The 27761-nt window shown below is 38.0% G+C and overlaps 2 protein-coding genes across 2 annotated transcripts in view; one reads left to right on the top strand and one right to left on the bottom strand.

The window, feature by feature from the left end:
* tgm2b (transglutaminase 2b) overlaps nt 1–19677 on the top strand; it is a 48657-nt gene extending 28980 nt beyond the window's left edge. Inside the window, exons 5-13 of the mRNA XM_061985706.1 lie at nt 391–519; nt 590–767; nt 891–1023; nt 5718–5824; nt 7238–7477; nt 7542–7817; nt 14321–14481; nt 14586–14722; nt 19050–19677. Coding sequence (XP_061841690.1) covers nt 391–519; nt 590–767; nt 891–1023; nt 5718–5824; nt 7238–7477; nt 7542–7817; nt 14321–14481; nt 14586–14722; nt 19050–19200 — 1512 coding nt within the window. The 3' untranslated portion in view covers nt 19201–19677. The remainder of the gene's footprint in view (nt 1–390; nt 520–589; nt 768–890; nt 1024–5717; nt 5825–7237; nt 7478–7541; nt 7818–14320; nt 14482–14585; nt 14723–19049) is intronic.
* A 3026-nt stretch (nt 19678–22703) lies between these two features.
* The window catches only part of LOC133622221 (V-set and transmembrane domain-containing protein 2-like protein), a 102188-nt gene continuing 97130 nt past the window's right edge, over nt 22704–27761 (bottom strand). Inside the window, exons 3-4 of the mRNA XM_061984711.1 lie at nt 25168–25212; nt 22704–23439 (exon numbers count right to left, since the gene is read on the bottom strand). Coding sequence (XP_061840695.1) covers nt 23179–23439; nt 25168–25212 — 306 coding nt within the window. The 3' untranslated portion in view covers nt 22704–23178. The remainder of the gene's footprint in view (nt 23440–25167; nt 25213–27761) is intronic.

Below are 27761 nucleotides of genomic sequence, written 5' to 3' on the forward strand. Positions count from 1 at the left end.
AGAGTATAGTACCGTTTTTGATTCATTAGTATCGCAGTACTATACTAGTATCGGTATACCGTACAACCCTACTTCACACACACGCGTACCTTTATGTTCACTTCGTCAGAGTTAGATGATTAGTCTGTATTTGGTGTGCGATACAAGTGAAGATGTCTCCATGTGTTACTGAAACACTGAATCATTGTTTATAAATCAGTCAGACGATGAATAATTCAGAGGTCAGATCCTGGAATGAGCAGCACATAACTCGTGAGATTACCGAGGCTTCAACTGCACCTGTTCAGAGGTTTCCCCCCCCCGAGCACGCTTTTGGCATATGTTCTCCTGTCTTGTATCAATCACCAACAGACGAGGAGCCGTAATTAAACATGTTTTCATTTTGCACAGTTTGAAACTGGAATCCTGGACGTGTGTCTGCGGATTCTGGACATGAATCCTAAATGTCTGCGTAATCCAGGCAAAGACTGCTCCGGCAGGAGAAACCCCATCTATGTGTGCCGAGTTCTCAGTGCCATGGTGAGTAAGGAGCTGCAGTTCTGATCTTCTCCTTTCTATGCTTTGTGCTGACACCCCTGTGGCCCGGCAGGTGAATTGTAACGATGACAAAGGGGTTCTGCTGGGGAACTGGACAGATAAGTTTGACGGGGGCGTGAGCCCCATGTTCTGGAAGGGGAGCGTGGAGATTCTGCACAACTGGGACACGCAAGCCTGTCAGCCCGTCCGCTTCGGACAGTGTTGGGTGTTTGCCGCCGTCGCCTGCTCAAGTAAGATAGGACGCCGCAGAGCTCGCCGTCCTATCACAAGGAAAACACACGTCGTCACTCTTCCCGACGCAGGACTCTTTATGTGAAAACATTTGTTTTTAACGTTGACTCTTCACACCGCAGTTTCCAGGGCGCTGGGCATCCCCTGCAGAGTGGTCACCAACTACTACTCGGCTCACGACGCCAACGGCAACCTGGTGATTGAACGCTACATCAACGAGCACGGAGAACTCATGCGCTCCAGAGAAATTATCTGGTATGCCTGATGAAATAGGTCAGAGGTGTCAAAGTGGTTTTCACTGAGGGCCACATTGCAGTTATGTTTTTAGCAGTGAATAATATTATTACACAATTTTTTAAATGGATTTTATTAGTAGATTATAGGGTTGTACGGTTTACCGGTATTAGTATAGTACCGCAATACTAATGAATCATATTCGGTACCATACCGCCTCTAAAAAGTACCGACCCCGCCCACCTGTCATCGTCACGTCATGACATTGCTGGTTTTACGTGCAGAGGAGCATGTTCGGCAGCGCACACACACACACACACACAGAGTACTTACAAGCAGACACAGTGTGTAGACAGAAAAGGGAGAACGGACGCATTTTGGTGTAAAAAGTAAAGATAAAGGTGAAGTTATAATACTGAAACACCCTCAGGAAGAGGTGCTTTAAAACATGGCTAGCAGTCCATCCGCAGTCTGCAGTGTTTTAGCTACTTCTAAATCACTAATGCTGGTCTCCATGGCGACAAATAAAGTATGTTTCTTACAAGTTCCATTATCACTGGAGGACGAGGAATAGCTAAACATGCTTCACTACACACCGTAGCTCACCGGCGTCAAAATGTAAACAAACGCCATTGGTGGATCTACACCTGACATCCGATGTAATGATACCAAGTACAGGAGCGTATCTAGCCGATACTACTATGATTAAATCGATATTTTTTGGCATCACAACATTTTCTTTTGTTTTTATAAATTTTAGATATTAACAGTAAATGAAGAAGTAGATTAATAATCCATTTTTACAGGTTGTCCTTAAAAATGTTGACAAAATAATAGGTAGATAAATGACACAATATGTTACTGCATACGTCAGCAGACTAATTAGGAGTCTTTGTTTGTTTACTTACTACTAAAAGACAAGTTGTTTAGTATAATCACTATTTTATTTAAGGACTAAATTGCAATAATAAACATATGTTTAATGTACCCTAAGATTGTTTGTCAAAATAAAGCCTATAATGAAATTTGTTTTGGTCCCCATTAATTAAAAAAGTATAAAAGTACCGAAAAGTATCGAAATCCATTTAGGTACCGGTACCAACATATTGGTATCGGGACAACACTGGTAGATTATTTAAAAACTAAAATGTAAAAAAAAAAAAAAGGTAAATTGCAGTAATTTCATCTCAAAATGTAGTGTATGTTACTGTAAATGGAAAAACAGTACTGCTGTTTTTAGTGTAAAAAAAAAGGCAGCTCAGTTCCCAGAATTTTACTGTAAAATTTACATTTGTTTTTTTTACTGTAAATAAAAAACCCTGCAATTTTACAGTAAAATGTTGGCACCTGAGCTGCCAGTTTGTTTAGTTGTTTTTTTAACCGCAAATCAACAACTGTCCATTTTTCGGTGTATTACTGTAATTGCCAAAACTGCACCACAGTTTATTACAGTAAAAAAAAAGTACTTTTTTTCATTTAGAGAAAAATACTGTAAAAACCACAGTAAATTTCACAATTTGACCATGAAATCTATTGCTACTTTTACATTGCACAATTTGATGGTTAACTTGCTTTGAAATCATTATTATTAGTATTTATTTATATTTCAAAAAATGGTTTGAATGTTTGATTATATATTTTTGCATAATTAGACAATATTTAAGTCAGCATAATTTGCGATTACATGGAGTATGTGCATTTTCTTCTTCTCACAAAATAGAAAGAAAGAATACATTTAGTAAGAAAAGTTACAGTACTTTTTATACATATCATTTCCAGGCTTTCGAGGGCCAAATAAAATGAAGTGGCGGGCCACATCTGGCACACGGGCCTTGAGTTTGACACCTGTGAAGTAGTGGTTCTCAAACTTGTTTCACCAAGTACAACCTCAGAAAACACTCTCAACTAGGCCTGAGTATTCATTAACAACAAGGAAGAGGTTTTATTCAGCAAATACTATATTCAGTAATACAAACCCCGTTTCCAAATGAGTTGGGAAATTGTGTTAGATGTAAATATAAATGGAATACAATGATTTGCAAATCCTTTTCAACTCATATTCAATTGAATGCACTACAAAGACAACATATTTGATGTTCAAACTCATAAACTTTATTTTTTTTTTGCAAATAATAATTAACTTAGAATTTCATGGCTGCAACACGTGCCAAAGTAGTTGGGAAAGGGTATGTTCACCACTGTGTTACATGGCCTTTCGTTTTAACAACACTCAGTAAACGTTTGGGAACTGAGGAGACACAGTTTTTAAGCTTCTCAGGTGGAATTCTTTCCCATTCTTGCTTGATGTACAGCTTAAGTTGTTCAATAGTCCGGGGGTCTCCGTTGTGGTATTTTATTTTAGGCTTCATAATGCGCCACACATTTTCAATGGGAGAAAGGTCTGAACTACAGGCAGGCCAGTCTAGTACCTGCACTCTTTTACTATGAAGCCACGTTGCTGTAACACATGGCTTGGCATCGTCTTGCTGAAATAAGCAGGGGCATCCATGGTAACGTTGCTTGGATGGCAACATATGTTGCTCCAAAACCTGTATGTACCTTTCAGCATTAATGGTGCCTTCACAGATGTGTAAGTTACCCATGTCTTGGGCACTAATACACCCCCATACCATCACAGATGCTGGCTTTTCAACTTTGCACCTATAACAATCCGGATGGTTCTTTTCCTCTTTGGTCCAGACACACGACGTCCACAGTTTCCAAAAACAATTTGAAATGTGGACTCGTCAGACCACAGAACACTTTTCCACTTTGTATCAGTCCATCTTAGATGAGTTAAGGCCCAGCAAAGCCGACGGCGTTTCTGGGTGTTGTTGATAAACGGTTTTCACCTTGCATAGGAGAGTTTTAACTTGCACTTACAGATGTAGCGACCAACTGTAGTTATTGACAGTGGGTTTCTGAAGTGTTCCTGAGCCCATGTGGTGATATCATTTACACACTGATGTCGCTTGTTGATGCAGTACAGCCTGAGGGATCGAAGGTCACGGGCATAGCTGCTTACATGCAGTGATTTCTCCAGATTCTCTGAACCCTTTGATGATATTACGGAGCGTAGATGGTGAAATCCCTAAATTCCTCGCAATAGCTGGTTGAGAAAGGTTTTTCTTAAACTGTTCAACAATTTGCTCACGCATTTGTTGACAAAGTGGTGACCCTCGCCCCATCCTTGTTTGTGAATGACTGAGCATTTCATGGAATCTACTTTTATACCCAATCATGGCACCCACCTGTTCCCAATTAGCCTGCACACCTGTGGGATGTTCCAAATAAGTGATGAGCATTCCTCAACTTTATCAGTATTTATTGCCACTTTTCCCAACTTCTTTGTCACGTGTTGCTGGCATCAAATTCTAAAGTTAATGATTATTAGCAAAAAAAAATTGTTTATCAGTTTGAACCTCAAATATGTTGTCTTTGTAGCATATTCAACTGAATATGGGTTGAAAATGATTTGCAAATCATTGTATTCCATTTATATTTACATCTAACACAATTTCCCAACTCATATGGAAATGGGGTTTGTACTTTTGGCCACTGTAACATTACACACCATTTGAACAGTAACACTGTGTTTGAATTTTAAAACCCCCTCACCTTTTTAGTATTTTTTTTATTATGGGCCTGCTGAAATGCAAGCAGCCCATATTATTATTGCTCATACTTCAACTTGTATTATTATAGTTCCGCAAATTTCTTTTACGATTAATACAAGACGAACCCCCACATATGTTATACCGTCGGAAAGGTTTTGTTCGCGCCGACGGGTGTACTTTAAGTTGGGAACATTTCGTGTTGCCATGGCAACACTATTCACAAATATAAAAAAAAAGGGCCAATTTAATGGGTACATACCCTTTTAATCAGTGTCACTATTTGCATTAAGGCCGTCTGTAAAGAAAAATCCATAAAAGTAACAACTTATTATTCCGGAATTTACGGTGATTGTTACATTAATACATCTCTGACACTCTCCAACTAGGCCTCAGTATTCATTAAAAACAAGGAAGAGGTTTTATTCAGCAAATAATTGTAATATTTTTGGCCACTGTAACATTACACACCGTTTGAACAGTAACACTGTGTTTGAATTAAAACATTTTGTGTTGCAATGGCAATGCTATTCACAAAAAAAAAAGAAAAAAAAAAAGGCCAATTTAATGGGTACATACCCTTTTAATCAGTGTCACCATTTGCATTATGGCCATCGGCGAAGAAAAATCCCAAAATTAGCCGCACCAATTTATAAGGCACAGGGTTAAAATTGTAGGAAAAAAGTAACAACTTATTATTCCGGAATTTACAGTGATTGTTACATTAATACATCTCTGTCACTCTCCAACTAGGCCTAAGTATTCATTAAAAACAAGGAAGAGGCTCCATAGGACAAACAATAACACACCATTTCATTGTGACTATTTGCATTGTGGCCGTTGGCGAAGAAAAATCCATAATTGAGCCGCACCAATTTGTAAGCCGCATGGTTCAAATCGTAGGGGAAAAAGGAACGGCTTATGATTACGGAATGTATGGTGATTGTTACATGAATACATCAAAGCTGAGCATGTTTAGTAAAAGCTGAATATTTTTGAATGAATCAGTTTTTTACATTTAGTTCAAATGAAAGTGCTAATTATTAACAATCTAGACTGCAAGACACAGAATCTCGATATGTTGCATACTTTTTCCTGCAGGAACTACCACTGCTGGGTGGAGAGCTGGATGACCCGACCCGACCTCACTGCTTCTCATTATCACGGCTGGCAGGCCAGTGACCCCACCCCTCAAGAGAAAAGCGGAGGTAACAACCAAATATTGTTTTTCTGGTAATAGAGACGTGAGAACACGCATGGTTTTAGGGCTGTGAGTCTCTAAAAAGTCAATTCGATTCTTGGAGAGTAACGATTCAGTTCAGAATCCGTTCTCCATGGAGAATTATTCTTAATTCAAAATCAATACTTTGTAATAATATTGGATGCCAGTTTTATGATTAACTACATTCCTCCATAAAATAGCTAAACAGCTCTAATACATTTCGATATGACTTCAAAGAAATAAATACAATTCTACCCAAACATTTAATAAAGTCAAATACAAATAAGACAACAAGAGAAGTATCCATCACTTGTCTTTTCTAAAGTAAATGTGTACAGCAGATGTAGATCATCTACATCAGAGGTGTCAAGGTGGTTTTCAATGAGGGCCACATCAGTTATGTTTGGCCCCAGAGGGCCGCATCTAACAGTGAATACCCATCCATCCATCCATCCATTTTCTACCGCTTATTCATTCCCTTATTACAACATTTTTTTAATGCATTTTATTAGTGATTTTTTTTTATTTTATTAAATGTAAAAAAAAATATGGTAAGTTGCAATAATTTCACCTCAAAATGTAGTGTATATTACTGTAAATGGAAAAACAATACTGATGTTTTTATGGTTAAAAAAAAAAAAAAAAGGCAGCTCAGTTGCCAGAATTTTACAGTCAGATTTACATTAGTTTTTTACTGTAAATAAAAAATAATTTTTACAGTAAAATGTTGGCCCCTTAGCTGCCAGTTTTTTTTTTTTGTTTTTTTTTTTACAGCAAATCAACAAGTGTAGATTTTTCGATGTATTACTGTAAATGCCAAAACGGCACCACAGCTTATTACAGTAAAAAAAGTACTGTTTTTTTCATTTAGAGAAAAATGCTGTAAAAACCACAGTAAATTTCATAATTTTACCATTAAATCTATTGCTACTTTTACATTGCACCATTTGATGGATAACTTGCTTTGACATCATTATTATTAGTATTTATTTCTATTTAAATAAACTGTTTGATAATATATTTTTGCATAATCAGACAATATTTAAGTGAACATAATTTGCGATTACATGGAGTTCTTTTTTTTTTCTCCCAAAATAGACAGAAAGAATACATTTAGTAGGAAAAGTTACAATACTTTATTGACACATATTATTTCAAGGCTTTCGAGGGCCAAATAAAATGAAGTGGCGGGCCACATCTGGCCCCCGGGCCTTGAGTTTGACACATGTGCTCTACATCAACAATTAGATTTGCCTCAGTGGCTGGACAGAACAGATTTAAAGAAATTCAATTAAAAAAAAAAAAAAGTTTAATCGATTAAGCATTGTTGCAAAAAAATATATAATTCAAAAATCTTTATTTTAAATTTTTTTTATATATATTTGGTGTGTTCCCTCAGGGGTGTACTGCTGCGGGCCCATCCCAGTCAGGGCCATCAAGCATGGGGAGCTCATGTCCAAGTACGACGCTCCCTTTGTCTTCGCTGAGGTCAACGCCGACGTGGTCACCATGATGAAGAAACAAGACGGCAGCACATCCGAGGTGACCTCCACTCAAGTGGTGGGGAAGATGATCAGCACCAAGAGCGTCGGCGGCGACGACCGAGAAGACATCACTCACCTTTACAAGCATCCTGAAGGTACGCTGAGTGACATGCCCACAGACCTATCCATTAGGGACACCCCCCGTGTCAATGTTGGCAGGCTCTGATGAAGAGCGCGAGGCCTTCAAGAAGGCCGACCACCAGAACAAGCTGCTCCAGCAGAAGGACGACCAAGGCCTGCACGTGGCCATCAAAGTCTCCCCCGAGATGAAGAAGGGCTGCGACTTTGACGTCTTCGCAGTGGTCACCAACAACACCCGGAGCGACAAAAAGTGCCGCCTGCTCTTCGGGTCCTGTGCTGTGTCCTACAATGGCCTTCAGGGAGGGAACTGTGGCTTCAAAGATCTGCTGAACGTGGAGCTCTCACCTGGCGCAGGTGAGCAAGACAACACCAACTTTGATATTTTACAAAAAATACCTCCGCCGAATGCAAAGACAGAACACAGCAGGCACAAGACCTGAAAACAACGTTGAGAAGTTGTTGAATTAGGTCCTGATGTTGCGCAACTCAAACATAATGTTGAAACAACATGCTTTTTGACGACATTTATTCAATGTTGGCTTGTGATTTAGATTTGACCAATGAAATTTGGTAATTTTTCAACCAATATCCTACAACACAAATACAACGTTGAAACAACATGCATTTTGACAACGTTTATTCAATGTTGGCTTGTGATGTGCATTTGACCATTGAAATTTGGTCATTTTTAAACCAATATTCTACAACACAAATACAACGTTAAAGCAACATACTCTTTGACGACGTTTATTCAATGTCAGGTTGTGACGTGGATTTGACCATTGAATTTTGGTCATTTTTCCAACCAATTTTCTACAACACGAATAAAACGTTGAAACAACATGCTTTTTAACGACATTTATTCAATGTTGGGTTCTGACGTTGATTTGACCATTGAAATCTGGCCATTTCCCAACCAATATTCTATAACACAAATACAACGTTGAAACAACATACTTTTTGACGACGTTTATTCAATGTCAGGTTGTGACGTGAATTTGACGATTGACATTTGGTCATTTTTCCAACCAATATTCTATAACACAAATACAACGTTGAAACAACATACTTTTTGACGACATTTATTCAATGTTGGCTTGTGATGTGGATTTGACGATTGACATTTGGTCATTTCTCAACCAATATTCTACAACACAAATACAACGTTGAAACAACATGCATTTTGACAACGTTTATTCAATGTCAGGTTGTGACGTGGATTTGACCATTGAAATGTGGTCATTTTTCCAACCAATATTCTACAACACAAATACAACGTTGAAGCAACATACTTTTTGACGACGTTTATTCAATGTCAGGTTGTGACGTGGATTTGACCATTGAAATTTGGTCATTTTTCCAACCAATATTCTACAACACAAATACAACATTGAAACAACATACTTTTTGACGACGTTTATTAAATGTATTAAATGCTGTACATATCCTACCAAGTCAGACCTACACTGTTTCAATATCCATTTCTCTGTTCTCAATTGTTGATGACTGATGATACCAACCAAACCTAACCCCCCCCCTTCCACACCCCGAATTGTAAATAATGTAAATAATTCAATGTATACAGCCTGATGATTATCTTGTGTGATGACTGTATTATGATGATAGTATATATGATAGTATATATATGTATCATGAACAGTGTTGGGTTAGTTACTGAAAACCAGTAACTAGTTACATTTACTAGTTACTTTATTTCAAAAGTAACTCAGTTACTAACTCAGTTACTTACAACAAAAAGTAATGCGTTACTGTGAAAAGTAACTATTTAGTTACTTCTTCCACTCTTTTTTTTTTTAAGCTCCCATTAATGCCCTTTTAGCCTTCATTTCAGTACTGTTATTGCACTGGAGAATAATACAATCTGTTGATCACCTTGACATACATTTGCATCACTGAACTCTGCTAAGCAATGTGCTCTACATACAACACACAAAGACAAAGATATGTTTCAAAGGGCCAATTTATTTCAGGCCAGAACAAATTGACAAAACTATTTTAAATAGCTGCAACATAACATACATAAGTAACAAACAGCATAATAACACTAACACTAACACTAACCACGTTAAACCCAGATTCCGAACTAACAAAGGTCTTAACTCATTCTCTTTCTATGCCACTTCAATATGGAATGCACTCCCAACAGGTGTAAAAGAAAGGGCATCTCTATCCTCCTTCAAAACCGCACTAAAAGAACACCTCCAGGCAACTACAACCCTAAACTAACACCCTCCCTTCCACATAATACCTCTTCGGATTGTAAATAATCAAATGTAGACACTTTTTCTTATACTTTCTGATCTCTCTCTCTGTGTCCACTACTTGCTATACATATCCTACCAAGTCAGTCCTACACTGTTTCACTGTCCATTTCTCTGATGATGCAATTGTTGATGACTGAAGTGTTGATACCAACCAAACCTAACCCCCTCCCACCCCCCCCTTTATATCCCACACCCCGGATTGTAAATAATGTAAATAATTCAATGTATATACCCTGATGATTATCTTGTGTGATGACTGTATTATGATGATAGTATATATTTGATAGTATATATCTGTATCATGAATCAATGTAAGTGGACCCCGACTTAAACAAGTTAAAAAACTTATTTGGGTGTTACCATTTAGTGGTCAATTGTACGGAATCTACTCATAAAAGTTTCAATCAATCAATCAATCAACAACATAGCTGTAAACCTGGCTTCACCTAAGAAAGGCACACGTGACATACACAGAGCCTAACCAGGCAGATTTGAATTGTTGTTTTGGGCAGGAGACGGGATTTTTGATCCAAGACACAACTTACATTTAACTAAAATGTTCTTTTCTTTGTGCTCGACAAAAGAAAAGAAGTGAGAATATCTCATACTTGCCAACCCCTCCCGAATTTCAGTGCCTCTCCCTGAGACAATCATTCTAAAAAAATTCCTCCCGATTTCCAGCCGGACTTAAGGCACGCCCCCTCCCGGTCCGTGCGGATCTGAGTGGGGACAGCCTGTCGTCACGTCCGCTTGGCCAACCAAAAAGTAACCACAGAACACTATACCGTATAGTCGTATAGTGTTCTGTGGTTACTTTTTGGTTGGCCAACGGTTTACGTTGTATTGCGCACATACAATATACAAATACAACGTTGAAACAACATGCTTTTTGACAATGTTTAATCAATGTCGGGTTGTGACGTTAATTTGACCACTGACATTTGGTAATTTTCCAACCAATATTCTACAATACAAATACAACGTTGACACAACATGCGTTTTGACGACTTTTAACCAATGTTGAGTTATGACGTCAATTAGACCATTGAATTTTGGTCATTTCCCAACCAATATTATACAACGTTGAAACAACATACTTTTTAACGTTTATTCAATGTTGGGTTGTGACGTGGATTTGACCATTGAAATTTAGTCATAGGCCCATACCTAATACTCAGTGACGTGCGGTGAACTATACACCAGGTGAGGCAAAGATACCTTTGGAGGGTTTTTTTTTCTTTTCTTTACTTAAATTCATATGTGTAGCTCTAATCATTAGGTTGCACATTAGAATAACAAGAAAAAGAAGGGATTTATTTGCTTTCATAAAAACATTATCATAATATTATGATATGATAAATGGGTCCAAAAAGTATTTGATAAAGTTGTTATTAAATACTTTTTGGTCCCATTTGGTTTTAACAAAATAAATCAAGTATTGTGAGTGTATCTTACCTTTCTATTCTTGTATCTGAAGCAGCAATAGCTATCCTCCATGAAAACCTACTTTGTATGATCACATTCATTTTGTCTTAAAGTCCAGTTTAGAGAAGTATTTCATCTTGGATACAGTAGAAAATCCTCCATTTTGGCAGACACATTCATTTGATTTAATGTTATTGCAAGCAATTAAACAATATTTTTGCATCTGACAAAACACACCCACAAATGCTGGTTTACTCTAATAAAAATGCCATGTTTGTTATAAATACAGTTTTGAAAAAAAGAAAAAAAAAAAGGCTGGCTTCCGCTGGAGAGACATGTCTGCTCGCACTTCTCCCAGTGTGGCGAGTCAGAGTACTGCTAGCTTGTTGTCACTTATTCTGCAGCCGAGTAGTCGCAAGAATGATCCCTGGGATCACTAGCGCCCTCTAACACCATGAGGCGGGAGAACTGCGAGCCTCACCCAGTGCGTCTTCGCAGCCGTTTTATGATTGCTCAGCACAAGAAATACGTTACACACATACAGTTGTTGACAAAATACACTGTACATTATATACCTCAGCTAACTAAACTATGGAAATGTATAATATAATTCATATAGCAATACGGTCTCACTGCACAGCAGGCCAGCAGTTAGCCGAGTCATTGCGCAATCCATGGTGAGGCTCAACTGGCTGCTGACTCACCGCAAGTCTCTTGTCAGTATTTAAACAGCAAATGTGAAAATTCAGCGATTTTGAATACAAATAATCTAAAACTGGTGAAGTTAAATGGAAAACAACTTTATAGTATAATCACTGGATACATATAACAATTTAATTCATTTTTTTTCTGTTTACATTTTTTTTCTTTCCATGATGGCATGTGAGGCACTGCCTCACCTGCCTCCCCTGACTGCACGTCACTGCTAATACTGCAGGAGATGTATCTAATGTTCTGCTAATATAATAATAGTGCACAAGTTCTGTAGGTGGCGGTAGTATCTGCCTTCTTCTGGAATCTGTAATGAAGTATAACTACTTTGTTACTGTACTTTAGTATACAATGAATATATCTGTACTTTACTTCATTATTTATGTCTGACAACTTTCACTTTTACTCCATTACATTTCCTTCATAAAAAAACTTATTTCACTATATACTATATAAAATCAACAATAATAATAATGATGAGTAATGATATTAAAGCAAACATAACTCTTGTATCGAAAAATAGTATTTTATCGACTGATATCGAAATTTGACTTTTGGGAATATGTTAGAATATCAAGAAGAAGAAAGGCGTAAATGAGATGCTGTAATTACAGCCATCTAAACCGCAAAGAGGACGACACCTTTTTTTTACATTTGAAAACTCATTGTACATATGCAACTTCATTTTTTAAATTCAATTATGAATTGGAGTGCACGAGAAAGCGGAAAAGAAAACATAGCTTCCTTTGAGCGCATGGTCATTGGTGAACAAATATATTACAGAAGATGTTTCGACTGTCAAGGTAAGAAATTATTGTACCTAAATTTGGTCTGAATAGAAGAAATTGAAACAATATCCAATACGATGACATAAATAATTTATTAGAGCTGAACATGACCAACTAATATATATATATGTATGTATATATACAGTATATGTATAAATTATGTGTATATTTGTGTGTGTATTAAAATGTGTATGTATATATGTGTGTGTGTATATGTACATAACATATATATATATATATATATATATATATATATATATATATATATATATATACTGTATATATTATAATGTGTGTGTGTGTGTGTGTGTGTATGTATGTATAAATACAGTATATATATAATATAATGTGTATGTGTGTATATATATATATATATATATATATATATATATATATACAGTATATAATATATATATATATATATATATATATATATATATATACATACACAGTATATATATATATATATATACATACATACACAGTATATATATTAGGGGTGTAACGGTACACAACAACTTTGGTTCGGTACGTACCTCGGTTTAGAGGTCACGGTTCGGTTCATTTTCGGTACAGTAAGAAAACAACAAAATATAAATTTTTTGGTTATTTATTTACCAAATTTGTAAACCATGGCTTTATCCTTTTAACATTGGGAACACTATATTAATTCTGCCCACGTTAATCAACATTAAACTGCCTCAAGTTGTTGCTCAGATTAAATAAAATGACAAAACTTTTCTTCTACATATAAAAAGTGCAACATTAAACAGTTTCAAGTCAACTCATCATGCTTAATTTATTACAACATTTGGGAAGCCTGTAGTTGATTTTTGTCACACACACACACACACACACACACACACACACACACGCACACACACACACACACACTCACACACACACTGCATAATGAGCTAACACACACACCGCAAAATGAGCTAACGTTACGCTAAAAGCGAATTAGCCTTCACCTCAAGCCAGGACTGCGAGCGAGCTGAGCTGCAGTTTGTTTCTAGAAGGTCAACGGGCTCATAGTGATGTTACTAGTAGTTGACTGGGAGGTGTTTATTATAATTTGGGGAGAGTCCGCTGCCTGATGCTCACCTGCTAAACACCTATCTGCTAACCCCATCCCAGCAGAAGCACTGACTCCATGCGCTCTGAATACGCACTGCTGATTGGCTGTTACCGCTATGGTTGTAACCAATCAGATGGTTGTGTGGGTGGGACAATGCTGGGTGCTGTGTAGAAGACAGAGGCAGAAAGCAGAGCTGCTTGTTAAGACTTTAGCTTAGGCGGCTACTTCATATGTTCGTGTGGAAAATCGTTCGGTACACCACCGAACCGAACCGGAACCCCCGTACCGAAACGGTTCAATACAAATACACGTACTGTTACACCCCTAATATATATATATATATATATATATATATATATATATATATATATACATACACACACACACACACACACACACACACACACACACACACACACACACACACACACACACACACACACACACACTAATCAGAGACCTTGGCGGGTATTTGCTTGTAGACCACTCACTCATCCAGTGATCATAGCAGCTTTGAAGCTGCTAAAGACTGAAAGGAGAGTATTTATTTATGGTATTGTCTTCCAGGGAGGAAGGTTCCACTGAGGCTCAACTATTCTAAATACGGAGACATGCTCACTGAGGACAACTTGATCCGTCTGGCTGCTCTGTTGTTGGACTACTCCACAAGTGAAGCAACTCTGGCAATGAGAAATATCGTGCTGGACAATCCTGAAATTAAAGTCAGAGTAAGTTTATGATTATGGAGTGGTGAGGAAACTCTCTCAGCCTGAGACTGGACTTATGTCTGTGGAACTGAGAAGCTCTCTCAATCATTGAACGTCTTCTGCAGATCCTGGGTGAACCAAAGGAGAATCGAAAGCTGGCAGCAGAGATCACTTTGAAGAATCCTCTGCCGGAGCCCTTGGAGAATTGCTGCTTCAGCATGGAGGGAGCCAACCTGACTGGAGGAAGTGTCATCTCTGAGAGGTAGTGTTCACACCTGTCCACTCTGTGTTATTCATTCATTAACTATGCCACAATTGTTGTCAAAGTACATTTATTTACAATAAGCCAAAAGAACGTATATCAGGGCTGTCCCAAAAAATATATCTAAAAATGTACTGTATATATGTGTGTGTGTGTGCGTGTGCGTGTGCATGTGCGCGTGCGTGCGTATATGTATGTACACACACACATATATATATATATATATATATATATATATATATATATACATATATATGTATATATATATATATGTGTGTGTATGTATACGTGTGTGTGTATAGTATATACAGTATATACGTGTGTGTGTATATATATACTATATGTATGTACTGTATTTATACAGTATATTTATATATGTATAAATGTATGTTTAAATGTAAATATGTATAAATGTATGTATGTATATGGATGTGTATATAAATATATATATATATATGTATATGTATGAATAGGTATATATATATATATATATATATATATATATATATATATATATATATATATATATATATATATATATATATATATATATATATATATATATATATATATATATATATATATATATAAGCCTGTAGATATATCTGAGTACATATATTATAATTACATTATGGATATATATTTAATAATAATTATAATTTTTTATTAAGAGTATGTGAAAGTTCAACTCAGACTTCCATGACAAACTTCTTAGGTTTTTTTTTATTCAATCAGAAATATCAAGCAGCTAAAATGTGCCATACAATGGATAGGTGTGGATATAAATGGATATATTCATATATAATGAATGGTTGACATTTTGATGTATTTTATGTTGATTGGACGTTTTTCATAATACCCACAGGTTGTGTTATGTGTCACCATGTTTGTTGAATTTTTGTACTGCTTGATTTTGTTTTTGCTGTACTGACTAGGGTAGGTTGTTTGGATTGGGTCATTAAAGTAAATGCTGTACTTATTTGGCTTGAAAGTACAATTAATTGCAGAGTTACTGTCGTTGGCCACAAGATGGCGACAAAATCGCAACAATCAGTCTACTGGATATTTATATTCTATATGGACACACCACTCCCAAGCAAACTGTTTATTAAACTCGTGCTGTCTTGCAGGCCAAATTGAAAATGCCGGCGGGCCGCAGTTTGGACTCCTCTGCCGTATATTTTACCATATGATTAATCATATGGATCATGAGTAGGGATGGATACTGATTTCGCTACTTTTACGGGGTATCCATTCAGGTAAAATCAAACGGTGCCATATTTCGACACCTTTTGTTGCGAAACAATCACGGAGCCTTGCTTTTCCAAAATGTGCTAGCTTGATGCTATCTTACACTAGACTTGCCACATATATGCTACTGATTAGCATGAGCGATTTTACATGCCGATTTTAACACCTCCAAATTTGGTAATGACAATTACATCTCAGATGCATGTCACCGTCAAACATCTCTCGTGTAATAAGTATAATACTTGCAATATAAACACGTTTTAGGGCACAACATTAGACTAGAATGGCACATTTAACTTAATGGCAAAGACTACTTCCTGGCTAAGCAACACATGTAGTATAGAGAGAGCATGGCCAACTCGGTTTCAAAGTTTATAGCAAACATCATGTAGGAGATCCTCTGGCCATACTGACTACAGGGCGCCATGTTTGCTACCAACTTGGAAACAGATTTGGCCGTTATCTGTACACGGCTTCGTAGTAGTCTATATACTACTGCCACTTGACGTGTTGGAACTGCAACTGCATGCAAAGTCTGCTATATACTATTTGCAAATGAGAGTCAGAAAAGTAACAATAATATTGTCATTATAATTTTATAATTGTAGTGGTTGATTTTTTTATTTTCTGCACTGTGACTTGGGGAGGTTGTTTGGATTGGGTCATACAAGTCAATGCTGTACTTCTTTGTCTTAAAAGTACAATTGATTGCAGAGTCGCTTTCGTTGGCCACCAGATGGCGACAAAAGTCTATATACTACTGCCATTTGACGTGTTGCAACTGCAACTGCATGCAAAGTCTGGTATATAATACTTGCAAATGAGAGTCAGAAATGTAATAATAATAATTTAATAATAATTTACGTATAATAATTCTATAATTACATTTTTGTACTGGTAGATTTTTTTTTTCGGCACTGTGACTAGGGGAGGTTGTTTGGATTGGGTCTTACAAGTAAATTAACAGTTATCAGCTCACTTTTGATTTTTCTCATTTCAAAAATGAGATTTATTAAACGTTAGATTATTAAACGTTCCACATTTAAACACACCGAAAAAGTACAGGAAAGTATGGAGTCCAAGGTCCCAGTAGTCGCTACTTCATCAGTGCAAAGTTGAACAGTACCCACACCTAATTAGGAGTACAACCGTTTTATTTCATCTGCAATGAATACCAACTCGATGTTTATGTAAAAGTATATTGTTGTTGTCGTCACGCTGACTTAATTCCACCAATTTCCAGACGCTGTCGCTGCAACTCTTTCTACAGTAAATGAGAAAAAGGCAATAGAAGCAGTGAGTTGGAATGATTGTGAGTGTAATATCATAATGGAGTGTTTGTACAATCATCAACACAGTGCACATGAGGTGTTTGTAAACATGGCTGCATTTGATGTATCGTTGTGTCATACCTCGCTTAAATGTCTCATCGGCGGAAACGACTCAAATAAAAACAACACATTATGTATAAAAAACAGTTTGTACATTTTAAAAGTTTTTTGTTTTTTTTAACATTTCTGAACATAGGAGTTTAATTGTGTCTTTTCTAATTGACAATTGCTAAGTTGAATATTTTTATTTGATCATGTACTAACTAGGGTGGTCCCCATACCAATATATTGGTACCGCTACCAAAGTGTATTTCGATACTTTTCTAAATAAAGGGGACCACAAAAAAATGTCATTATTGTCTTTATTTGAACCAAAAATCTTCAGGTACATGAAACATGTTTATTATTGTAATTTAGTCCTTAAATACAATAGTGAACATACTAGACAACTTGTCTTTTAGTAGTAAGTAAACAAACAAAGACTCCTAATTAGTCTGCTGACATATGCAGTAACATATTGTGTCATTTATCTACCTATTATTTTGTCTACATTATGAGGGACAAACTGTAAAAATGGATTATTAATCTACTTGTTCATTTACTGTTAATATCTGCTTATTTTCTATTTTAACATGTTTTATCTACACTCCTGTTAAAATTTAATAATCACTTATTCTTCTCTTCTTTGATACTTGACCTTAGTTTTGGATGATACCACACATTTAGGTATCGATCCGATACCAAGTAGTTACAGGATCATACATTGGTCATATTCAAAGTCCTCATGTGTCCAGGGACATATTTACTGAGTTTATAAACATAATATTATTTTTTTTTAAACAAAAAAAGAATTTGTGATGCTAAACAATATAGATGTAATCATAGTAGTATCGACTAGAAACGCTCCTGTAGTTGGTATCATTACAGTGGATGTCAGGTGTAGATCCACCCATGGCATTTGTTTACATTGTGACGGCGGTGAGCTATTGTATCCTCCTACAGTGTGTAGTGAAGCATGCTTAGCTATTCCTCGTCCTCCAGTGATAATGGCACTTGTAAGAAACTTACTTTATTTGTCGCCATGGATGCGAGGATTGGTGATTTAGAAGTAGCTAAAACACTGCGGATGGACGTTAGCAGCTAACTAGCTAGCTAGCCATGTCTTAAAGCACCTCTTCCTGAGGGTGTTTCAGTGTTATAACTTCACCTTTATCTTTACTTTTTACACCAAAATGCGTCCATTCTCCCTTTTCTGTCTACACACTGTGTCTGCTTGTAAGTACTCTGTGTGTGCGCGCTGCCGAACATGCTCCTCTGCTAGTAAAACCAGCTATGTCACCGTGTGACGACACACCGGCTTGCCCATTAAAAATAAATAAATGAATAAAAGGGGAACCGGTACTTTTCAAAACAGAGTATAGTACCGTTTTTGATTCTTTAGTACCGCAATACTATACTAGTACCGGTATACTGTACAACTTTAGTCCTAACATGTAAATACTTGCTCTGATTTAAAATAAGCAAATAAAAGACCATTGGTGATGATGTCCGTTCATCTTGGACACATTTATGCTCCGGATTGACCGTTTCTGAACATGTTTTCTAGCTGAGGACTCAGGATAGTTTGTGTGCCCCACATCTAGAACACGAGTAAGAAGTTATTGTTACAATATTGCTAAATATTTAAGACAGGAGAATGCTGCAAGAAGTCTTTGTGGACCTAATATTTACTTTTCCCCCCGCAGGCTGAGCTGCACCGTGGCACCCGGGGAAGACGCCAAGGTGAAAATCTACTTCACTCCCACCCATAGTGGGCTGAGGAAGTTGGTGGTGGACTTTGACAGTAGGCAGTTGTGTCACGTCAGGGGCTACAAAAACGTCATCATTGGAAAATAATCACATTTTAAGGCCAAGCATGCTCCTTCAGACATAAGACGCATGTAAACGTGTTTCATTATCCACAAATGTACGTGTTGCAAAGTGTTGTATACGACCCTCCACGTAACCATGTACAGCAGGCAGGGGATTCCTGGGTGGATCTCGCGCGAAAGGAAGAGGGGAGGTTGATCATTTTGCAAAGCAGTCTGCTGAAAATTATGGTAAGCGCCACTCTATGTGGCAATTGACGCTGTGGTGAAAGTTGGAATTGCCACGGAACACATTTTAAGGTATTCCAGAGTTGTGTATAAAGAGGGTGTGGCCAACTCTCTTCCAGAGCATCGCCTAAATAAATGGTCAAAAGACGCTCACGTGACTACAAGGCGCCATATTTGCTTCCAACTTTGAGCTGGCAACAGCTGGAGCTATACATACCGTGTATAAATATGTGTTTATATATATCTATCTATATATATATATATATATATATATATGTATATATATATATGTGTACATATACACACAATATATATACATATGTATATATATATATATATATATATTTGTGTGTGTGTGTATATAATGTGTGTGTGTGTATATGTGTTTATATATATATGTATGTGTATATATGTGTATATATGTGTGTGTATATATATGTATGTATATATATATACATAGTGTATGTATATATATATATATATATATATATATGTGTATATATATATATATGTGTGTGTGTGTGTGTATATATATATATATGTATGTGTATATATATATATATATATATATGTGTGTATATATATATATATATATGTGTGTGTAGATATATATATGTGTATATATATATATATATATATGTACTGTATGTATATGTGTGTGTATATATATATATATATATATATATATATATATGTGTATATATATATATGTGTATATATATGTATATATATATGTGTATTTATATATATGTGTATATATACATATGTGTATGTGTATATATGTGTATGTATACATCTATATTTTTTAGCATCACAAAATGTTCTTTCGTTTTTTAAAAATTCATATTATGTTTATAAAGTCAGTAAATACGTCCCTGGACACATGAGGACTTTGAATATGACCAATGTATGATCCTGTAACTACTTGGTATCGGATGGATACCTAAATGTGTGGTATCATCCAAAACTAATGTAAAGTATCAAAGAAGAGAAGAATAAGTGATTCTTACATTTTAACAGAAGTGTAGATAGAACATGTTAAAACAGAAAATAAGCAGATCTTAACAGTACAAGTAGATAAATAATACATTTTTACAGTTTGTCCCTCATAATGTTGACAAAATAATAGGTAGATAAATGACACAATATGTTACTGCATACGTCAGCAGACTAATTAGGAGTCTTTGTTTGTTTACTTACTACTAAAATACAAGTTGTCTAGTATGTTCAACATTTTATTTAAAGGGGAACATTATCACCAGACCTATGTAAGCGTCAATATACACCTTGATGTTGCAGAAAAAAGACCATATATTTTTTTAACCGATTTCCGAACTCTAAATGGGTGAATTTTGGCGAATTAAACGCCTTTCTAATATTCGCTCTCGGAGCGATGACGTCACAACGTGATGTCACATCGGGAAGCAATCCGCCATTTTCTCAAACACCGAGTCAAATCAGCTCTGTTATTTTCCGTTTTTTCGACTGTTTTCCGTACCTTGGAGACATCATGCCTCGTCGGTGTGTTGTCGGAGGGTGTAACAACACTAACAGGGACGGATTCAAGTTGCACCAGTGGCCCAAAGATGCGAAAGTGGCAAGAAATTGGACGTTTGTTCCGCACACTTTACCGACGAAAGCTATGCTACGACAGAGATGGCAAGAATGTGTGGATATCCTGCGACACTCAAAGCAGATGCATTTCCAACGATAAAGTCAAATAAATCTGCCGCCAGACCCCCATTGAATCTGCCAGAGTGTGTGAGCAATTCAGGGACAAAGGACCTCGGTAGCATGGCAAGCAATGGCGGCAGTTTGTTCCCGCAGACAAGCGAGCTAAACCCCCTATCGACCCTAGCTTTCCTGGCCTGCTGACATCAACTCCGAAACTAGACAGATCAGCTTTCAGGAAAAGAGCGCGGATGAGGGTATGTCTACAGAATATATTAATTGATGAAAATTGGGCTATCTGCACTCTCAAAGTGCATGTTGTTGCCAAATGTATTTCATATGCTGTAAACCTAGTTCATAGTTGTTAGTTTCCTTTAATGCCAAACAAACAAATACCAATCGTTGGTTAGAAGGCGATCGCCGAATTCGTCCTCGCTTTCTCCCGTGTCGCTGGCTGTCGTGTCGTTTTCGTCGGTTTCACTTGCATACGGTTCAAACGGATATGGCTCAATAGCTTCAGTTTCTTTTTCAATTTCGTTTTCGCTACCTGCCTCCACACTACAACCCTCCGTTTCAATACATTCGTAATCTGTTGAATCGCTTAAGCCGCTGAAATCCGAGTCTGAATCCGAGCTAATGTCGCTATAGCTTGCTGTTCTTTCCGCCATGTTTGTTTGTGTTGGCTTCACTATGTGACGTCACAGGAAAATGGACGGGTGTTTATAACGATGGTTAAAATCAGGCACTTTGAAGCTTTTTTTAGGGATATTGCGTGATGGGTAAAATTTTGAAAAAAACTTCGAAAAATATAATAAGCCACTGGGAACTTATTTTTAATGGTTTTAACAATTCTGAAATTGTGATAATGTTCCCCTTTAAGGACTAAATTACAATAATAAACATATGTTTCATGTACCCTAAGACTTTTTGTTCAATTAACGACAATAATGAAATTTTTTGTGGTCCCCTTTATTTACAAAATTACCGAAAACTACCTAAATACATTTACGTATACCAAAATCATATTTTTGTATGGTCTTTCTGTGTATTTATTTACGTTTATTTTGGCGTCCAGAGCGTGTTAGACAGCCTGCTGGTCACTCACCACTGCATAAACGTACAGATCGGCGAGCATCGAATACGGCCGCAAAGTTATAGTTTGATGAAACAAAAGCATGTTTTATTGCGAGTTTATAAGCTGGGGTATTTTTTCAAATTATATTTAGAGGTATGATCGTTTATTTTGTCAGGAAAACTGGCGTCAGAAGGACCGCAATGCATGTAGCAAACATGGCGCCTGTCGTTTAGTCGGCCACATTCCCTTTATACAGACTCTTGAGATAATCAGGTGATAATAAGATGGATAGCGCACGCCCCGAATCTGTTACGTTTCATGTGTCTTTTGTACCGCAAGGAGTGGGGCCCTACGAATCCCCTTCCTGCCGTACTTTAAAATGTTGTCTGTGTCAATGCTCACAATGTATATTTTCTAAAAGTGCAGTTTTTTTCTCTTACAGCAAGCAGGAATCTCACATCTGTCTGTAACTTGGATATTAAAGTTACAACGCTGGCGTTATTACGCCAAAATTAAATATTGTTGGTCAGGACTAAACATAAATAATGAGCAAAGAATTGGCACAATACAAGTTTTTATTAAACTGCCATCACATTCACATAGAGAGCTGTGTGTTATATTAAAAAAAACAAAAAAAAAAACATGCTAGAAATACTTGAGTTACTGTTGCATGTCTTTTGTGGAAAACGTGTTAAGGTTTTGGACAAAATGAAAGCGGTTTAATATCACAAGACAACAATTCTAGATAGAGCCCCTTTATTGCAGGGATGTCATTATTCGTGTATATTGTGCATCCCTCTGCACATGTAGCGTAGCAACACATTCCAACAATGCTAAATGGCTCTATTCACATTGTCACAATGCATGAATACACTTATGTGCAGACTCAATAGTCCTTCCTGGAATTGACAAAGCATACAGAGCAGATGGAAGTACAAAGCCGCAGCGAACGCCGCCTCACCATCACAGTGAAGATGACGGCCTCTCCTCGCCGCTCGTCAACATGCAGGCTAACTGGCAGACGCCGCGCAGTCAGTATTCCTCCGCTTTCCTGTGACGGCGGTCGTGCTTATGCGGGCGGACCTCGTCGTCGTCCGGCCGACGCTCCGATGCGGGGACTCGGACGCCGGGGCCTCGATGGGGCTCCACGTGGAGGTAGGCCCGGACGCGGTGGTGCTGCACCTCGGAGCCGCTGAAGTCGATGACGCGGCACTCGTACGTGCCCTCGTCGGAAGGTTTGACGCTGGACAGGCGCAGCTTGTGGGAAATGTTACTGCCGGCCACTTTCACCACCTAAAAGGCAAAGACATTTAATTTAATTCAACAAAATACTTTCGATACTCCTCAGCCTTCCCGGTAAGGTCTATTCAGGTGTACTGGAGAGGAGGTTACGCCGGATAGTCGAACCTCGAATTTAGGAGGAACAGTCTGGTTTTCAACCTGGTCGTGGAACTGTGGACCAGCTCTATACTCTCGGCAGGGTCCTTGAGGGTGCATGGGAGTTTGCCCAACCAGTCTACATGTGCTTTGTGGACTTAGAGAAGGCATTCGACCGTGTACCCCGGGAAGTCCTGTGGGGAGTGCTCAGAGAGTATGGGGTATCGGACTGTCTGATTGTGGCGGTCCGCTCCCTGTATGATCAGCGTCAGACCTTGGTCCACATTGTCGGCAGTAAGTTGGACACGTTTCCAGTGAGGGTTGGACTCCGCCAAGGCTGCCCTTTGTCACCGATTATGTTCATAACTTTTATGGACAGAATTTCGAGGCGCAGTCAAGGCGTTGAGGGGATCCGGTTTGGTGGCTGCAGGATTAGGTCTCTGCTTTTTGCAGATGATGTCGTCCTGATGGCTTCATCTGGCCAGGATCTTCAGCTCTCACTGGATCGGTTCGCAGCCGAGTGTGAAGCGACTGGGATGAGAATCAGCACCTCCAAGTCCGAGTCCATGGTTCTCGCCCGGAAAAGGGTGGAGTGCCATCTCCGGGTTGGGGAGGAGATATTGCCCCAAGTAGAGGAGTTCAAGTACCTCGGAGTCTTGTTCACGAGTGAGGGAAAAGTGGATCGTGAGATCGACAGGCGGATCGGTGCGGCGTCTTCAGTAATGCGGACGCTGTATCGATCCGTTGTGGTGAAGAAGGAACTGAGCCGGAAGGCAAAGCTCTCAATTTACCTGTCGATCTACGTTCCCATCATCACCTATGGTCATGAGCTTTGGGTTATGACCAAAAGGACAAGATCACGGGTACAAGCGGCCCAAATGAGTTTCCTCCGCCGGGTGGCGGGGCTTTTCCTTAGAGATAGGGTGAGAAGCTCTGTCATTCGGGGGGAGCTCAAAGTAAAGCCGCTGCTCCTCCACATGGAGAGGAGCCAGATGAGGTGGTTTGGGCATCTGGTCAGGATGCCACCCGAACGCCTCCCTAGGGAGGTGTTTAGGGCACGACCGACCGGTAGGAGGCCAAGGGGAAGACCCAGGACACGTTGGGAAGACTATCTCTCCCGGCTGGCCTGGGAAGGCCTCGGGATCCCCCGGGAGGAGCTGGATGAAGTGGCTGGGGAGAGGGCTTCCCTGCTTAGGCTGCTGCCCCCGCGACCCGACCTCGGATAAGCGGAAGAAGATGGATGGATGGATGACTACTTTCGATGTTTTAAAAAAAATGACAGATAAAGGAATCTGTCCATTAGTTAGGACACGTCCACGGCCTCACAGACAGTTGGAAAATTATAGACGTATTTTCAAAAATGTGCACTCCCCCACTCTGTAGTGAAAAAAACACAACTAAGAGGCGTTACATTACAGTACATTACTGCACAAATACATCTTTATGCAGTACGTACATGGCATTGTATACAACATTAAATAAATAAATAAATACATCTTTAGATAATCACTTGAATGTGTCATTAATCATAATTGTAATGAAATACACACGTGCTATTAAATCTGTCAGTTTCTTTACCAGTGCAACTTTTTCAGGTGCACTTGGGTAACAAAGTTGAATATTCTAATGTGCTTTAATACTCACACTGATTTTAGTGGCGTCTTTGAAGGTCTTCTCCAAAGGTACGACCTGCAGAGAATGGTAAATGGTAAATGGGTTATACTTGTATAGTGCTTTTCTACCTACAAGGTACACAACTTTGACACTATTTCCACATTCACCCATTCACACACACATTCACACACTGATGGCAGGAGCTGCCATGCAAGGCGCTAACCACCACCCATCAGGAGCAAGGGTGAAAAAGAAACATCGCGTCCATCACATCCTCACACTTAAAGACCAGTGGAACTATTTGGTGATTTTTTTTAAAATTATTTTGCCTTCACTCAGCTCGTGTAGCTGAGTGAAAAAGCGCTTTTCAAAATTGTATTTAATTTTTTTTATTTTTATTAATCAATCCAACAAAACAATACACAACAATACCATAACAATGCAATCCAATTCCAAAACCAAACCCGACACAGAACAAACCAAATCAACAACAGGTATCATTATTAGTAACAATTTCAACATAGCAGTGATTAAAAATCACTCATTGATATTATTATTACAGACATTTATATATAAAAAATAAAATAAAATGACATTAAAAAAAGACTAGTGTCACAGTGGCTTACACTTGCATCACATCTCATAAACTTGACAACACACTGTCCAATATTTTCACAAAGATAAAATAAGTAATATTTTTGGTTCATTTAATAGTTAAAACAAATTTAAATAATGAATGGATAGATGGATGGATCCCATATTCCAATATATGACTCATTATTATCTAAACTAAATGCAGTTTTTCCTACTGATATCATCTCCGTAGCTTGTGTATACCAGTCAGAATGTGTTGGACTATCAACATCTATCCATGTTTTTTAATATTAGACTTTTTGTTATTATGCATATTGAAAGAAATGCATTTTTACTCTTTGATGACACGTTACTAAAAATGTTTTTGTTTGTTTGTGTGTGAAACCTTCTCAAAGCCTGTTTTGTTTTGCCGAAAATATATATGTATATTTATTTGTATATATAAATATAATGTATAATAAACAGGGCGGCACGGTGGAAGAGGGGTTAGTGCATCTGCCTCACAATACGAAGGTCCTGAGTAGTCTTGGGTTCAATCCTGGGCTTGGGATCTTTCTGTGTGGAGTTTGCATTTTCTCCCCGTGACTGCGTGGGTTCCCTCCGGGTACTCCGGCTTCCTCCCACTTCCAAAGACATGCACCTGGGGATAGGTTGATTGGCAACACTAAATTGGCCCTAGTGTGTGAATGTGAGTGTGAATGTTGTCTGTCTATCTGTGTTGGCCCTGCGATGAGGTGGCGACTTGTCCAGGGTGTACGCCGCCTTCCGCCCGATTGTAGCTGAGATAGGCTCCAGCGCCCCCCGCGACCCCAAAAGGGAATAAGCGGTAGAAAATGGATGGATAGATGGATGGATATAATAAACAGTGTTGGGCGAGTTACTGAAAACCAGTAACTAGTTACAGTTACTAGTTACTTTATTTCAAAAGTAACTCAGTTACTACTTACACCAAAAAGTAATGTTTTGCTGTGAAAAGTAACTGTTTAGTTACTTATATATATATATATATATATATATATATATATATATATATATTTATTTTTTTATTTTTTTAAGGCCCCCTTTAAATGCCCTTTTAGCCTTCATTTTAGTACTGTTATTGCGCTGGAGAATAATACAAACCCCGTTTCCATATGAGTTGGGAAATTGTGTTAGATGTAAATATAAATGGAATACAATGATTTGCAAATCCTTTTCAACCAATATTCAATTGAATGCACTACAAAGACAAGATATTTGATGTTCAAACTCATAAACTTTATTTTTTTTTTTGCAAATAATAATTAACTTAGAATTTCATGGCTGCAACATGTGCCAAAGTAGTCGGGAAAGGGCGTGTTCACCACTGTGTTACATGGCCTTTGCTTTTAACAACACTCAGTAAACGTTTGGGAACTGAGGAGACACATTTTTTAAGCTTCTCAGGTGGAATTCTTTCCCATTCTTGCTTGATGTACAGCTTAAGTTGTTCAACAGTCCGGGGATCTTCGTTGTGGTATTTTAGGCTTCATAATGCGCCACACATTTTCAATGGGAGACAGGTCTGGACTACAGGAAGGCCAGTCCTCTTTTACTATGAAGCAACGTTGATGTAACACGTGGCTTGGCATTGTCTTGCTGAAATAAGCAGGGGCGTCCATGGTAACGTTGCTTGGATGGCAACATATGTTGCTCCAAAACCTGTACGTACTTTTCAGCATTAATGGCGCCTTCACAGATGTTTAAGTTACCCATGTCTTAGGCACTAATACACCCCCATACCATCACAGATGCTGGCTTTTCAACTTTGCGCCTATAACAATCCGGATGGTTTTTCCTCTTTGGTCCAGAGGACACGACGTCCACAGTTTCCAAAAACAATTTGAAATGTGGACTCGTCAGACCACAGAACACTTTTCCACTTTGTATCAGTCCATCTTAGATGAGCTCAGGCCCAGCGAAGCCGACAGCGTTTCTGGGTGTGGTTGATAAACAGTTTTCACCTTGCATAGGAGAGTTTTAACTTGCACTTACAGATGTAGCGGCCAACT

This window comes from Nerophis lumbriciformis, linkage group LG23 (assembly GCF_033978685.3).
Source record: "Nerophis lumbriciformis linkage group LG23, RoL_Nlum_v2.1, whole genome shotgun sequence".
In the NCBI taxonomy this organism is placed as follows: domain Eukaryota; kingdom Metazoa; phylum Chordata; class Actinopteri; order Syngnathiformes; family Syngnathidae; genus Nerophis; species Nerophis lumbriciformis.